The sequence below is a fragment of the Fundulus heteroclitus genome, unplaced genomic scaffold, assembly GCF_011125445.2.
Source record: "Fundulus heteroclitus isolate FHET01 unplaced genomic scaffold, MU-UCD_Fhet_4.1 scaffold_46, whole genome shotgun sequence".
Taxonomy (NCBI): Eukaryota; Metazoa; Chordata; class Actinopteri; order Cyprinodontiformes; family Fundulidae; genus Fundulus; species Fundulus heteroclitus.
The window spans coordinates 2,039,664-2,055,745 of record NW_023396879.1 but is presented as its reverse complement, the minus strand read 5'-3'; the positions used below and the strand labels follow the sequence as shown (position 1 = coordinate 2,055,745).

At 43.3% G+C, this 16,082-nt stretch overlaps 2 protein-coding genes across 7 annotated transcripts; both read left to right on the top strand.

Annotated features, from left to right (window-relative positions):
• The first annotated feature begins 6,465 nt into the window (after positions 1-6,465).
• LOC105933439 lies at positions 6,466-9,081 on the top strand. The gene is made up of 4 exons (XM_012872984.3): positions 6,466-6,852; positions 7,375-7,464; positions 8,197-8,483; positions 8,555-9,081. Exons 1-4 carry the CDS (start codon positions 6,843-6,845, stop codon positions 8,885-8,887), a joined length of 720 nt encoding a protein of 239 aa, XP_012728438.2. The 5' UTR covers positions 6,466-6,842; the 3' UTR covers positions 8,888-9,081.
• A 994-nt stretch (positions 9,082-10,075) lies between these two features.
• On the top strand, positions 10,076-16,082 carry LOC105933348 (zinc finger protein 391-like). 6 transcript variants are annotated; one of them, XM_021321820.2, is made up of 4 exons: positions 10,076-10,541; positions 11,050-11,153; positions 11,255-11,509; positions 14,091-16,082. In XM_021321820.2, the coding sequence occupies exon 4, from the start codon at positions 14,106-14,108 to the stop codon at positions 15,417-15,419; it is 1,314 nt and encodes a 437-aa protein (XP_021177495.2). In that variant the 5' UTR covers positions 10,076-10,541; positions 11,050-11,153; positions 11,255-11,509; positions 14,091-14,105; the 3' UTR covers positions 15,420-16,082. The 6 variants fall into 6 exon arrangements, with proteins under 6 accessions (XP_021177495.2, XP_035987829.1, XP_021177501.2 ...); XM_036131936.1 differs by having other exon boundaries at positions 11,234-11,509; XM_021321826.2 differs by having other exon boundaries at positions 11,050-11,174.

Sequence of the window (16,082 nt, the reverse complement as noted above, 5' to 3'; positions counted from 1 at the left end):
CAGGCTCTCATGAGAACCTTAAACAGGTTCCAGGTTCTGGTGACCCGACTGAAGGTTGAGGTGGAAAACAGTCCAGGAACATCTTCTCATGTTCTGCAGCTCATCACTCTGATGTTAACTGATGTTTTTCACCTGGAAATTCACCTTTATCTGCTTATCTTACAGTAAACTGTTATTTTAAATTTCATTTATATTTCACCTCAGTGAAGGCGTGTTTTGTAGATATTTCCTGATGAATTCAGAAAAGCAGAAATGATCAGAAACGTCAGCTTCCCCTCACTTTTAATGAAAATGTAATAATACACATTAATATAAATGCTACTTACTGACAGCATGATTCAGTATTTCTCTCATAAATTAGATTTATTTTAGCTTTTCACGTAGTCGACGTCATTAAATGGGATTAAAGACTGAATCTGAGTTTGTGTGCGTAAAGGCGCTCACCGGCGCCCCCTAGGGCTGGATCTGCAGCTCCTCAGGCTGGAGCTGGACTCTCAGGAACCAGAACTGGGTGGACAGCTGAAAATGCTCCTTTGATGGGACGAAGGAGCATGTGGACCCGGTGCCGGGTCGGGATTCTGGCCGGCGGAGCAGGTTCAGAGGACCGGAGCTGGTTCTGGATTTTTCCTGGAAGCATGTGTTGGTCTGCAGTTGGACCCGCGTGGTTCTGTTTCCTGTAACTGGTGCTGATCCAGATGCAGAACCCGTTTCCAGGGGTTTTACGACCAGAATAAAATGATCGGACCTGGTTCTGATTATTGTCTCGTTTTATTGACTTCAATTTAAAATAATTCTTTATTTTTATTAAAACTGGAGGTTTTCAGTCTGAAGTTCCTGATGAACCCGGAGGAGGAACGTCCTGCAGCACCTCAGCCTGTGGTTCTGATGATGATGATGATGATGATGATGATGGCTTCCTTCCTCTTTCCAAACCTGACTCGACCCAAACTTTCCCACATCTGGAAACCTCAGATGTTCTGGTTCCTGTTTCTGAAAACCCAACATTGAGTTTCTCAGGAAGTCAGGAAATGGCATCAGACCCAGAAAACGGGTCATTTTCAGCGTCTCTGCTCCAAAGGTCCAGAAGGAGAACCCACCTCATGGACCGGACCAGAACATCCGCTGCAGTTCATCAGGAACCAGGTCACATGACCAGAACTAGTAGAAAAAGATGTGGACCCAGAAACCTGGTCTTGCTGAACAGAACGTCCAGGTTCTGTTCATCATCTGATACCGGGTCTGGGCTCCTTTAGCATCAACGTGGTGTGGGACGGATGAGATCCACCTGTGGTTCTGCTGAGGTTCTGGAAGCCCAGATTGCATTGATAACCAACATCTGTCCTGTTGGTTCTGGTATCTTTCTGGTATCAGGTCTTTTGTGGCAGAGTGGGTCGGTACCAAGTTCTGCCGGGGAATGAATTCAGCCTCTGTGCAGGTTGCCAGCAGGAAGTGTTCTGAAATGTTCTGGTAGATGCTGCATTGACTGCGGTAAACCCAGTGGACCAGAACCATCACTGCAGAACCACCTCCCCACTGGATCTCAGCACCATGGGTTCTGGTTCTGTTGCTCTCTCCATCCCTCACATAGACCCTCTTCCTGTTCTCACTTCCTGTCTGGCAGCGTCGCTTTAAGAAGCGCCAAAGAGCCCGACAGATTCACTTTCTGCTTTCACCATGGTGCTTCTTTTGATTTATATATGCAAGAAGCTTTATTCGATTTTATACTGGGATTATTTCAAGTTAATTGGAGAGAGAAATGGGAAGGTAGAAGAGAAAGAAGGGAAAAGGATCAGACCAGATGGTAAAAGACAGAAAAGGTGACAAAGCTAGAGCAGGTTCTCTCTGCCAGGCTTTGGCTGTTACGGCAACAGCAATTTTATTTGTCAAACAAATGCTGGGGCCTGTACAAAGGTTTTGTTCTTCGGTTTCAATGTACTTTTGAGTATTTAATTATATAATAATTGTTTAAAAAAAAAAGGTTACTACTTCACAGATTTGGCCTATCACGGGTCCTTTTTGGAATATATATATATATATATATATATATATATATATATATATATATATATATATATATATATATATATATATATATATATATATAGTCTAATTATATGTATAATTCAGTGGTTATGTCTGCAGAGGGGTAAGAAGTGAAATGTTAGTTAGATATTGATAAAACATAATTGTTGGAAGAAAGTCAGTATCCTCCAGACTGAGGACATGTGGACATTTATTTTTATGATTAAATCTCATAAATCAGTCCATGAAGCTTTAATCATAAATCTGACTCGACGTTAACAAACATTAAATGGATCTCTGCAGAGATTCTACGACTTGTTGATCATCTGACCCGGTACACGTTCCCCTGCGGTTCTGGTTGTTCTGATGGCGACAGGAAGCGGTCCGCCTGCAGCGCTCCACTCAGCTTCCTTCCACTGGGCCGATCGGGTCAGACAAGCTGGAAGCTGCAGCGACCAACACAGTCCTGAAATCCAGATAATAAAGAAACTGACCAATATTTTGGGTTTCATTTGTGAAATCTTGGTTCCTCTCATGGAGACGTTTCTCTGAGGTTTCCTGTTCCTATTTTAAGTCTGAACTTTCTGGGTGTTGTTCTGTTTTACCGGAACTCCTCAGTGTGTCAGAACGTCTGAGCTCTGACTCACTGGCAGCATTTACTAATTTTAGGTCACAGAGGTTCTCCGTCTGTCCTCTACTGTAACAGCAGACATTTACAGCAAATGCTCTAGACTTTAAATACAGAACATCAGAAATCTGCTGCATGTTCACTCAAAGTTCATCTGTTAAAATAGTCAATCTGAAGAGGAGATCGCCATGTTTGGATTTTAGTAGGACAGACATGCAGGTCCAGAAGTGAAACATGGTTCTGATGAAGCAAACCAAAAACTAGGAACAGTACACAGAACCGGCATGGAGAACACGAGTAGTTAAGGCTCATTCACACAGGAGAACCCTCCTCAGTCAGAAACAGGGATCCAGTCCATTTTTGACGGACGGTGGAGCAAAAAGCAGCTGAGCCAGACAGGTTCTGTCCGGACACCTCTACTGGGTCAGAACTCTTTAACCAAAGCAGAATCCATCAGGTTCTCCATGATCAGAGTGAGGGAATCAGTCAGTGAGGAAGGAGGCAGGAAAGGAACCTGAATGTTTCCTCCCACAGCTGCTTCAGCCCAGGAACCTGGTGATGTCCCTCAGCAGCGTTACATCGTATTCTCTGAGGCGCTGTTGCTTCTTCATAGCTCCACCCGGCCTGAAGCAGAAGATGTCGCCCCGAAAGTTACGCAGCAATGCAAACATAAGAATGTTGACTAATATCCAGGTGTTAGTCAGAAACCTCCCTGACCTCCTAAACTTTCCAGTCTGGATTACCACACGCCACGGTGCGTTCTGTGATGGATGGTGGAGAGGAACCGGCTGGAAGTCAGCGTGAAGACGGCTTTAGAAAGCAGACATTTGTGAGGAAGACGAAGAGCTGATCAGAGGAAATGAGAAAGAGGAAAGCGATTAGCTAGAGCGGAGCAGGAACAGGAAAGCAAGGAGATGACTGACAGCGATGTAACAGAAACATCTCAAAGTATAATTACATAATAAAGTGTTGTTTCTATGTTCTTTAAAGAACATGAGAACAAACTAGAACGTTAAATGCAAAGAGAGGCACCAACATGGACCTGATGGAGCATAACGAGGAACTGCTGAAACACGAAGACCCAACGCCTCGGACCATGACGGAGATCCTCAGCCGCCGTCTGGTGACCTCCTGGTGACCTCCATGGACTCAGTGAGGGATCTCTTCTGGTTCTGGAACATTTTAACCAACTCTGGACTCAAACATCACTTTGGTTTGGATCCTCTCATCTGACGGAGGAACAAAGTTTCCTCCGACGTTCCAGACCTAGAAGCCTGTTTAAGGATATAGATAATTTCATATGCAAAGGGTCTGAAAGAGAAATACTCAGTAGATACTGAAAATCTAGAAAATATATTTTACAATTGAAGAAAGGCTTTGAGTTAGGTCAGAAAAAACATTAACATCACACTTTAAACCCTTTAAAGATGGAGAAGGATGTTGTATCATTTGGAGACACTCAGCTGGTACTGATCTTCAGAAATAGTCTGGATATTGTTTTTATGTTGGTTTTATTATTGCTGTTATTTCAGCGTTATTGCTGTTAATGTATGTAACTGGTCTCATCCTGTATTAATAAAGGCTGAAAAGAGGAATTTGGAGAGAAGATTCACTAAATTTAGTCGTGGCAGCTGAAGCCAGGTGGACAATTATTGCTCCTCTAGCTGAAGTAGGTGCAGTATATAAATAAATGACATTTAAAAACTTCTACTCCAGATGATATAAATCAGAACTCCTAGATGATTTCACACACATTGACCATTTTTTTTATAATGGTTGTCCGTCTCCTTTCTTGGTGTGTGTACAGTTTCAGTTTGGATTCTACACAGAGGTCCATAAATGAGTTTTAGAGAGAATTTACAGAGCGAGGTACCGTGGAGGACGGCTTGGAAAGAGGAACCTTAAAGTCTTTTGATCAACTAAAAAGCAAATCTGTCAAACTAAACTGTTTTGTCGTTTCCAGGCAGCAATTTAGGGGAAAATATTGTGTTGCTCAACTTCTCAGCACTTGAAAAACTGTTGCATGTTGGTGAGAAGTGTGAATTTATCTCTGAAGTGATTACGTCACAGTTCTAGAAGACCTCTGATATGTCAGGATAAACTTCTGCCACGATTATCATCACTTTGTTCACCGGCTGCACCAGAAAACATCCACAGGTCTGAAGCTGGAAGCTTCTCCTGGTCAGACGTTCAGGCAGGACGGCCCAACATCAGCAACACATCCTCAGCTTTGTCCACTTTCTGAAAATTGAGGAACCGCTGAACAAATAAACTAAATTCTTGGAAGCGGAACTGGCAGCAGCTAGAAAACTCATTCTAAATGAAAATGAAATATTGCATAAACAAATGTTACAGGCCTCAGTTCCTCCTTCATCCAGCGGTTCATCTGAAGTTGACGGTTCCGCTTTCACTTGGTTCTGATCTCTGATCACAAATCAGACGGATATGAAATATTCGTCAAAATGGATTTTATTTTATCTTTTAAAGGTTTTCTCTCATTTTATCCTCAAACGTGTTTAAATCCGACGTCTCTCAGCCTGAAAGCTGCTCTGTTCTCCACACAGTGACACCAGAACCTGGATCAGTTAAGAGGCCAAACCCAGACACGGTTCTCCAGGTTCCTCTGACTCGGTCTGGGAGTTCTGGTTCTGTTGTGGCACCAGATGATGGACCTGATGGTGCTGTGGATCATTTTATAACCCCACCCTGACCTGTTTGGCCAGAGGGGCATTAATCAGTGGTCACCCTGAAGGAGTTTATCCACCTATAATGTTCATTATAAATAAATAAATAAAAGAAAAATGTGCAGCTTTGCCTGCTCCACCTGCCACGCCCCATCAGCCCGGGACTCGATCCACCTGTCAGCACGACTATAAAGACTCGCCTCAGTCAGCTCTTCCCCGCCGGATCGTCGGCTCATTACTGCTCACCGTCATTATTCTTACCTGCCTGTCCTGCCTCCACCTGCCTGTGTTCACCTGAGCCTGCCTGCTCCAGCTGTGCACCTGCAGCTCTGCAGCCGCCGTCCGTCATCCTGCTCCTGCCATCACCACCTTCCGCTCCAGCCTGGTATGAACTGTTGGTCACATCCTTCAATAAAAGCTCGTTATCTAAGCTCTGTGTGTGGCTCTGTTCGCGTTCGTCAAACAAAGCATGACAAAAAAAATGTAAATAATCTTTCTATACCTGTACACGTAAGATTGTCTTGATACTAAGGATTAATCCACCTGGGGTTAATATCTGGATCACACATTTAATGATAAAATAAAGCCTGAACTGCTTACTGTGTGTTGGAGAGAGTTGCTGCAGCTTCCCGGGTCAAACCGCTGCTTCTTCATTCAGTTTTCATTCAGTTATATCAGATATTTGGCCTCAGGAGGAGAACGCGTTAATAAGAAGATAATAAAAGATTTTAAACCGCAGTGATGTTTTTATGCTCGCTGACTGCCAGCTGCTGGCATCTCTGTCAGTCTCAACCATGTTTGCGCTCCCTGCAGTGAAAACTGCCTTCACGGGTAAAAACCGTCCAACATGGAGGAGCTGCTGCAGTTTAGCCTGGAGGAACAGGCAGAACCCCCAGAGTCCAGATGTGGGGAGCTCCTAGAGACGATCCAGAGCCGCTGGCAGCTGGAGCTGCTGCAGGAAGCTCTGGAAAGTCCTGACTTTACGGGGAGAACAGTTCTGCACACTGAGGTTTCTCTTACTTTCTCTTATTTGTTGTATTCAGAATAAAAATATAATCCATCCTCAGTTCTTCAGTAGACGGAACGGTGCAAACTCTGCAACAATCCAGTTTATCAGGCCATAAAACCTGAAATATACCAAGGGGGTGAATACTTTTGCAAGGTACAGTAAAACACTTTTGGTTTCCAAAGGATATTACTAAGCGGTTTATCACGGCCCGCAGCATCACCGTCTGATCTCATGTTGGGAAATGTGGTCCACTCTCTTTCCTCTTTTTCGTTTGTCTCCGTCTGATGAAGACAAATCGTGTAATATCCTATTTTCTGAAGCTGTTGGGTAACATCAGCACATCAACGTTTGCCCAAACTGCAGCAACCCGTTGCTGTTTGGACATCAAATGACGACAGAAAATGTGCGCGGCTCCACCCTGACCGTTCCTTTAAAAGCAAACTCTCTGATGTGCAAGAACACTGCAACGTCCGACGGACACTGAAGGCATCTCTGAACGATGGACTCAGGTAACTTCTCTCTATTTCTGATCCTGGGAGACAAGTTGGACAGGGCTGGGTAACAGAGGCGGCTTCTCTGATCCAGACCCGTTTAAATGGATCCAGGAGTCCAGAATCTCCTGGATCCATTTAAACGGGTCTGGATCAGCAGTTCTGTGGTTCTGAAAGTCTTTTTCGGGTTTTCTCTAGACGCTTCAGTCCAGGTTGTGTGACAGAGACACACGTTGTCCTCATTTCTGAGGTAGAAACATCAGGAACAATTTTAGCTCCAATGACGTGACTCCCAGCGAGCGTCTGAACCTGGTTCTGGTTCTGGTTCTGATGGGTTTCGTCCTGATTTTAATAAAAACTCAGCTTTTATCTGCTGCACAGTCTGGTGTCAGAACTGAACTGAGCGCAGAAGCAGCCAAAGTCCAGAGAAAACTCAGAGAGGCTCTCAGAAGGTCCGGAGAACCGCTCCAGAACTTTTTACACCGTTTGTTGTTTCAGTGGCGGTACCACAGCCATGATTTCTGTCTCTGACATTCACAGGAAGGAAGTTCTGGTTCCAAGCAGGCTGGTTGGCTGTGGGCCTCCTGTCCGCCTGCTGCGGCCTCCCAACAGAACCGAAGGCTCGTCCTGGTAAGCCGACGTCTGTCTACGACACTGAGCAGAACCCGTCCCTGGGATCAGAACCGGGAGGGTTCTGGTTTTAAAGCTGCATGTTTTTATTCTCTGGAGGATGTGAGATTAGCAAAATTTAAAACAATCTGAATGCATCTAAAGCTGTAACTTTCTTATCATTTATCTGCAGAGTAAAAAGTTCTAAAAGAATCGAGTCGCTGCAGGTGGAAAGTCTGAACCTGTAAATCAGGTTTTGTCCAGAACCGCTGGAAGTCGTTATAAGATGCTTGATTTAAGGCATTTGACTTCCTGTAATGTTCCATCAGCCTTAAAGCTGCTTTCACCTGTTTTATGCTCCACATCCATAAAATACTGGAGAAATACCAAACCTCACCACCAGGTGGCAGCAAATCACACCTGAGAACCAGTTTCAGGACAAAGTGAGACAGGTGGAGTTAAGACTCACCTGATAAATGTCTCCACCGCTGATTCCAGCACAGAGTACCAGTCAGCATGAGGGGAGCAGTTTGGTTTCCCTGAAGAACCGAGAAACCAGAAACTGGAGCTTCCTGTCAGCAGGAGGACCTAACATCTCCAACATTTTCTGCTTTTCTGTTTAATTCAGCAGGATTTCTGTTCCTCTAAAGTAAAACAGGCGTTCAGGTTTTCATCTGTAAAATCAGAGCAGGGAAAAGAGTTTTTGTTGTTTGGGTGTTTCTGGTGCCTGATCCGTACCGGTTGGGCCTGCAGGAGAAGTCCAGGACGTCTACGACTCTCTGTGGACCAACAACCTGGATGTGGCGGAGCAGACGCTGGCCACGCCCTTCCTGCAGCACATGCAGTTTGGTGACCTGCAGGCCGACGACTACGTCAGCTTCATGATCCAGGACATCAACTACCTGCTGAATGTGACCGACCTGCTGAAGGAGATGGTGCAGAAGGTCAAGAGCCCCGACGACCTGAAGACCTTCATGGAGAAGAGATACCAGAGCTACAAGCAGTTTGCAGACCTGATGCTGACGCAGTTCAACCTGAACGTAAGAACCTGACCAGAGCCCAGCAGGTACAGCCAACCCTGATACTGACCGTCTGCTCTTTGCTTCCACAGTCCCTGCCGGACATCAAGCCCATCCCAGCCATGGAGAAGTACCTGGCAGACTACAAGGCCATCATGGAGAAGGAGAAGCCCATCTTCTTCGCTGTGAGCCTGCTGCCCTGCTCCCGGCTCTGGATCTGGCTCGCCAACCAGCTCAAGGAGACGTACGGCAACGCCTACTTCGTCTGGAAGAAGAACAACATGCACGGCAACCCGGAGAAGCACTACAGAGCTCTGCTCAACAAGTACCTGAAGACCCCCGACAAGGTCAAACGGGCCAACCAGATCTTCCGCCAGCAAATGCAGAACGAGAAGAACTTCTTCTCCGCCTCGCTGCAGGAGTAGAACCGGGGTCCTTACGGGTCACTCACTCCGGTACGTCTGGTACCGGATTACTAGAGAGAGAAGGTCCGGTCCTGCAAACAGCAGAAATATGTTAAATGTTTACAGCTCTGTTATTTAATTATATTTATGAATCTGTTTGGCTTCTGGCTGCTTCTGAATCAATACAATTAAACAAGAGTCTGGCTCTAATGACGCTCATTTGTCAAGTTTTTTTTTTAAATAACCTATACGTAATTTTATGTTTTCTGTTCAAAATAAAATCTTATTTCTATAAAATATTATTTAATAAAAATAAAATTTCTAACTTTCTTACCCCAGAAGACATTACGCCTCTTAAAACTCCTGTGAAGTCCTAATGGTTCGCTTCTCTTCCTCTTCTCCCATGTTCATGCATCACACTGGTGTTATTTCAACTAGTCGCCACAGGGGGCAGTAATCAGCTAGAATCCTGGAACTCACGCAATGCACCTTTAATGGGTTTAGAAACATTTTATCAGCATCGGAACTCTGCCCATGCGGAGAGAAACAGAAATGACGTATGTAAAGTTTACTGTTATAGACAAATAAAAACGCAGCAAAGCACCGCTCCACATGGATTCATTAGCTCCATCAATATTCCTCAGGAAAACAAAACTTCATCATCCTGATCCAGATCATCATCTGGATCAGGTTCCTCACTCAGACCTTTTTGAGGTTTTTAGGGGTTTTGCATCAAACAAATAGAACATGTGAAAAACTGCATAAAAAACAGTATTTTTATAGTAGGCGAGTCCTGCTTCTGTTTTACACTCCCTGTTAGATTTTATTCATCGTTCTTTATTTGTTTCCTTGTTTTAATCCCTCTTAAAATCTGTTGTCTGTTAATTTTCCTAGTAGATATATTTTTTCCTTTTTTTTGCTTTGTGAAAAAGAGCGTTTACAAAAGAGATGGATGTGTCTGGGTGAAGTTTACACAAAAAGCAGGAGATATTTATATCAGGTTTTAGTATTTCTATAGACTGGTTGGTTGGATGAAAGCCATCGATTAATTTAAAATAAATTATTTTTTCTTTATTGGGGAGAAAATAAAAACGTTTTGAGGAACAGACCATTTTCTAAGTGCTTATGTTTAGAAAAAGGAGCGCTGCAGAGCGTTAGAGAATGACTGGTCAGTCATTGGTCAATATCCCGGAAGTGGAAGGGCAACAGAGCAGCAAAGGGATGTGACGTAGGACTGAGCGGAAGCTTGACCAGGGAGAGCGAACCGGATGTTTTGATGATGTTCTGGACTTTCAGCTCGTCGGTCTTCGTTCAGATATCATCTCTGCGTCGTTGTTTAGGAGGACTTGTGGTTTCTACCCGGACTTATTAAAATAAAATAATAAAAGTAGTTTAGCTTCTATCGCTGGCTAACGCGTTAGCTTCCATTAGCAAAGTGGACACTGGTGCCGGGAGGCTAGCCCAGCTAGCAGCTCAGCTCATGGTTCCGGCCCGGAGGTTCTGGAGTCAGTAGAGCAGAGAGACGAGCTTCCACTGAGTTCTGGATCTGTACTGGACCTTCCTGCTGGTTCTGGTTCCGGTGGACCGAGAGACGAGCGAAGGAGCTCCGAACATCCTCCATCTTCTCCCAGCTGGACCCAAAGAACGGTGAAGACCAGAGGAGCCAGACTTTGGAGTAAGGTTCCGTCCTCAGCTCCACTCCGGTTATTATTGACTAGAATGAATCTATCTATCTATCTATCTATCTATCTATCTATCTATCTATCTATCTATCTATCTATCTATCTATCTATCTATCTCTGCTTTGCTGTGAATTGTATTAGACGTGTGAATTTAATTTATGCTCCCAGGAAACATCCCATCCAGTGGATGGCCATAAAAACAAGACTTTTACTCTAACTTTATTTTAACCTCTTCTAATGTTACTATTTTATTTAATTCTACTTTATTTGTTGTCTTATTTACACTGTTAATTGTAGTAGTCTGAGATATGTAAACCAGACGTAGAGGGCCTCATAGATAACATTATGTAGTAGTATTATAATAGTATTATTATTAATATTATTCTCTAACACGGCCCCTCTCCAAATAAAGGGTTGCGTCTTTTGATCAACACAGATTATGCACACCGGCTCGAGGTTTTCAAATAAGAAATAATCCAAAAAGTGTAAACATGTCTCCAGGACCCGTCTCAGAAAGAACAGCCGCCCCTGCCTGAGTAGAAAGCAGAAACTCTGAGTAGTTCTACCTGACTCTGTCACACTCAGCAGCTTCGCTTTTAGAACAGGTAACAGGTGATATCAGCCAGGTAACTAAACTCAGCGTCCAATCAACCGTTGTCCATCAATGATGTGGTTTTCATCCCAGACCTCCTGTCTCCACCTCTAGCTCTGGGTCCAGGCGTCCCAGGACAGAACCGGTCCTCCTGAGGAGCTGATCATCCTGCTTCCTCTCAGCTGCAGATCAGCTGCTGCTCCAACAGACCAGAGAAGAAGGCTGATGCCTCCACAGAGTCAAAGAAGATGTTTAGGAGCGCCCCCTGCAGGCCAGGAGACCTTCCCCCTCCTCAGCAGGTAGTCTGATTCCTGGATCACTGCTACAGACCTTCTTCAGCTCCTCTCTCAGCTTTTAACGGTGCTGCAGGTACGTTTTCCATCACGCTGTCCACTTAAATATTAGTGTCCTCCATCAACTCTCTTTCTGTTCTGTTTGATTGTCTTATGGGCAAAGATCCCATTTCATGTTCAGGGGACAAAAAACAGCAAAATTTGAGCTCTCTCTCTCTCTCTCTCTCTCTCTCTCTCTCCTGCAATGTTGCAACTTTTCTTGTGGGGTTGAGCCCTCAGCTTGTTAAATAATGTTATTAGAGTAGGGCTGGACGAAAATTCAATAACTTTAAATATCAATGATAGACATATTGATGATAGAAAAAAAAGGGTCAATAAAAAGTTCAATGTAATAGTTTTCCTTCCTTTTGCATTCTAGCCATGAAGGTTAATATTACATCATTACCAGCCAATCACCACACTGCCCCAGGAACCAAGCTCCGCCCCCTTCAAAGAGTTCAGAGTAATATATATATATATATATATATATATATATATATATATATATATATATATATATATATATATATCATATCAAACAAAATGGTCCTAAATTACTGAACAGACATGATTTATGGGGAAAATTAACAGAGTAATTTTCTTTTTGCTATGATTTTGTAATCTCTTTGATTCTACGATGCATTGTTTAGGTATTATATTTGTATTATATCATATTTAAATGCTCTTATTGGCACCTCTGCTCTCACTTGTCTGTATATAGTTTTACTCCTATGTAGATCAGTGCTGCTGCCATCACATACTCTTAAAAAGTGGCAGATGATGAGTATCTGAGCGACGGCTCAGCTTAGGAGATGTTAAACTTATTGACTATTTCCTGTGCCAAACTCCTACATTTCTCACAGCAGACGCCCGCTGCACACCTGTCAGTCCGTGGTGCAGAGAGAACGCTCCTGAAAGGTGAACTCTGACTCGTTTTGGAGCCTAGAGGCAGAAATCTGGCGCCATTTCTAAAGGCTAAAAACTTTAATGGGATTAACCGTGAACACACACAGACGTAGAATAATTTACTACATGCAGCCACCCACCTTCTGAATGGTGGGGGAAACACTGTAGGGAATGATCTAATTCCCCAACGAGGAGGACACTCGCTACCTTTTGCAGAATCTTTAGACTTTCCTGGTGAACGTTCACCAAACTGAACCTCCATGCATCCAGAACTCTGCCCTGTAGTGAGCCACTGCGTCCTCCACAAAGCTAACTGATGATAAAGTAGATTTCTTCCCAAAGAGGAAAAACAATGTTTTTCATCACGCCTGTGCATTTAAGCCTGTTTGCTGAATGTTTTTTTTTAATCAGGTTTTTCTTTTTTACAAATAAAAACGAAACAATCTTTGACATTAAAAGAAAGTGTGTGTCAAACCAAAGTCATCAAGAATATTTTATTTGTCACCGCAGACATCTCTCTTTGGTCACTCCAGTTTACATTACACATAATGAAGCAAAAACTGAATGAAGCAGACGGCGTCCCAGAATCCCCTGCTCTGTCCTCACCACCTTCCTCCAGTCTGAACCGTTTGCGGCTCCAAACCAACCCACATGTGCAAAAGAAATGTTAAATGTCTTGTACTTATGCACCGTTTTATTTATTTATATTTTTTTTCTTCACTTTTCAGATTTTTTTATTTGTAACAACAAAAAATTAAAAGTAGGCCAGCCAGAGGAACACCTGTGGAAAGGTGTAATCCACTGAACATTTGAGGAAATTACGTTGTTTTTTTTTTTTTTTTTAGCAAAATGAGTCTAACTGGCTGTGCTTCACTTAGGCTGTTGGATGCTTGATGCAAATGCTCACATTAGGCTTTCTCCAGGACTCCAGATTCTCAGATATTCTCACATATACGAGCTGCTTAAACGCCCAACAGGTCCAGATTAGGCACAAACTCCAGCTTAATCTAAACTGGCTCTGAATCTCTCATTTTGGCTGGAAGATGAATTCTCGTGGCATTTGACAAACACACAAGAATCCATCTTGTTCTGCGGGACATACCAACTGTAACAAAAGCAGGACCAGCATCAACATGGCAGCACAGGAGGACTCAGCTGCTGTTCTCACATCAGTTTGGTCAGAATCCACAGTTCCTTCTTCTGAAAGAAGAACAGCATGAAGTGCTTTGCCTCCTTCTGCTGCTTACCTGTTGATATCGTGATTGGCTACAACCAACCTTTGGTAGGTGGGCTCTAGGTGTCGCTTGGTCCAATCAGCGTGTAGAATTCTGCTGAATGTCCCTTCTTTCCCCAAATGGATTGGAGGGGAGCGGTCCCATGTTGATAATGTGCAAAACGTAGTGCTACGCATTGTCAGCCTGTCTGGTCAGGCTGCTGACTCTCTGCCTGGTGTTAACACTGATCCCTGCTGCTGCTGCTGCTGCTGCTGCTGCTGTGTTTTATCACACAGGCAGGTCAGCTTCCATAGACGGCGGTCTGTGGTGAGCTGCTCTCCTTCAAAGTGATGTCTCGCATAATGAAGCTGTCTCATGCTAAAGTATTCACACCCCACTACTAGTATTCAAATTCCCCCACCCCGTCCGCACCTACAACCACGGCTACACTACTAAGCTGAAATTTTAATATTACATTTTCCTGTTTTTCTTTTTCAGATTTGCCACAACGTCATGTCTGCTATTAAGCAAGATGTTCTTGCTGTTCAGTTTATCCTCGACCAAAAAGAGATCTCTGCTCTGGACCAAAATGATACAGAATCTCTGAAAATCAACGGAGGAGCAGAGGAACCAGAACCTACACGAGTAAAAGGGGAGGAATATGGATCAGAACCTCTGCAGATTTTGATGAAAGAAGACCAGAAAGTACTGAAGCAAGAGACTGATACCTTAACGGGAACAGTTTCTGCATCTCTAGAAATCAAAGAAGAACCAGAGGAACTAGAACTGAACCATATGAAGGAAGATTATTGTGATTTAGAACCTAAATGGATGGTAAAGATTGAGGTTGAAGGCATCAGTCAGGATGAAAACCAGGATGTACTAAAGCAGGAAACTGATACAACAATAGAAACAGATTCTGGATCACTTGGAATAAAAGAGGAACCAGAAGAACTAGAACTCAAACAAGTAAAGGAAGAGGAGCATGGAGACCAGGATGTACTGAAGCAGGAGACTGATACCTTGACCCTGACAGCTTCTGATAAGACAGACCATCAACATCCTGAACTAAATGGAAACCAATTCATCTTTCAGAACGTCCCCAAAGCAGAGCATCAGGAAATAAAGACTCACGAAGCCTCAGAGTCCAGCAGAGATGAACTTCAACAGAATAGAAGTAGATGTCAAGGTGACAATGTGAAGAAAGGGAATAAGGACAGAAAAATTCACAAGCGTAAAAAATGTAAACAGTGTGAAGTATGTAGTAAAAGTTTCAAATTCACTTGTGAGTTAACAGCTCATATGAGAACTCACACAGGTGAGAAGCCTTTCTCATGTGTGACCTGTGGCAAGAGTTTTAGTCGAAGTAGTCACTTATCTACTCACCTGAGGGCTCATACAGGAGAGAAACCATACTCCTGTATGGGCTGTGGGAAGAGTTTTAGTCATAGAAGTAACTTCTCTGCTCATCTAAGAGCACATACAGGTGAGAAGCCTTTTTCATGTACTATCTGTGGAAAAGATTTTAATCAGAAAAGTAATTTGAATACTCATATGAGAACTCATACAGAAGACAGACCGTTCTCATGCTTAACCTGTGGGAAAGGGTTCAGAAATAAATGTCACCTAAATAGCCACATGAGAAGTCACACAGGAGAGAAGCCTTTCTCGTGTAAGACCTGTGGACAAGTTTACAGTCATAAATGTCATTTGAATAGACACATGAGAAGTCATACAGGAGAGAGGCCTTTCCCATGTACAACCTGTGGAAAACGTTTCCTTCATAAAAGTAGCTTGACTAAGCATGTTAGAACTCACACAAAATAGAAATTGTTCTCATGTAAAGCAGGCAACGGGTCACCATGACCCATAGAAACGTGTTTTTTACTTCAAAGCTATGTAGTTCCTACTGTAGACTTCTTTTTCAAAAACTCTTGTTTCAAGACGGTCGTCTAGGCCCTCCTCCTTTTATTAACACCTCCTTTTACCTACTGTGTTGATCCATAATTTCTCCAGAGCTATTCTTATTCACTATAGCTCATTTCTCCAAACCCTCCCTCCTGCTGTTTTGAAGTATGTTGCTCGAACCGCTCAGTTTAGACGCTCACTGCGACATGTGGAGACTGTAGCCAGTGAAATTACCATTATGTGGATGTATCGCTTATGGGGCAGGACATTTAAAACTCCATAGCACCAGCATGCATAATGCTGCTGGTTGCTGTGCACTCTGCGCATCCTTGTGTGAAAAAGCCAGCTTTTGGTGTTAGACGTACCTTTTCTCCAGGAAAAATGTGTGAAAAGACCTAAATAGCAACAGAAGAAGCGTTGGAGTTTGTCACAGGAGTGACAATGTTTTTTCTGATTACATATCAGAAACGTTTTGGAGAGCGCCTAGACATACCTACAGAACAATCAATTCAATAAATTTTTATTTATATAGCGCCAATTCATGAAACATGTCATTTCGAGACACTTTACAAAGTCAAATTC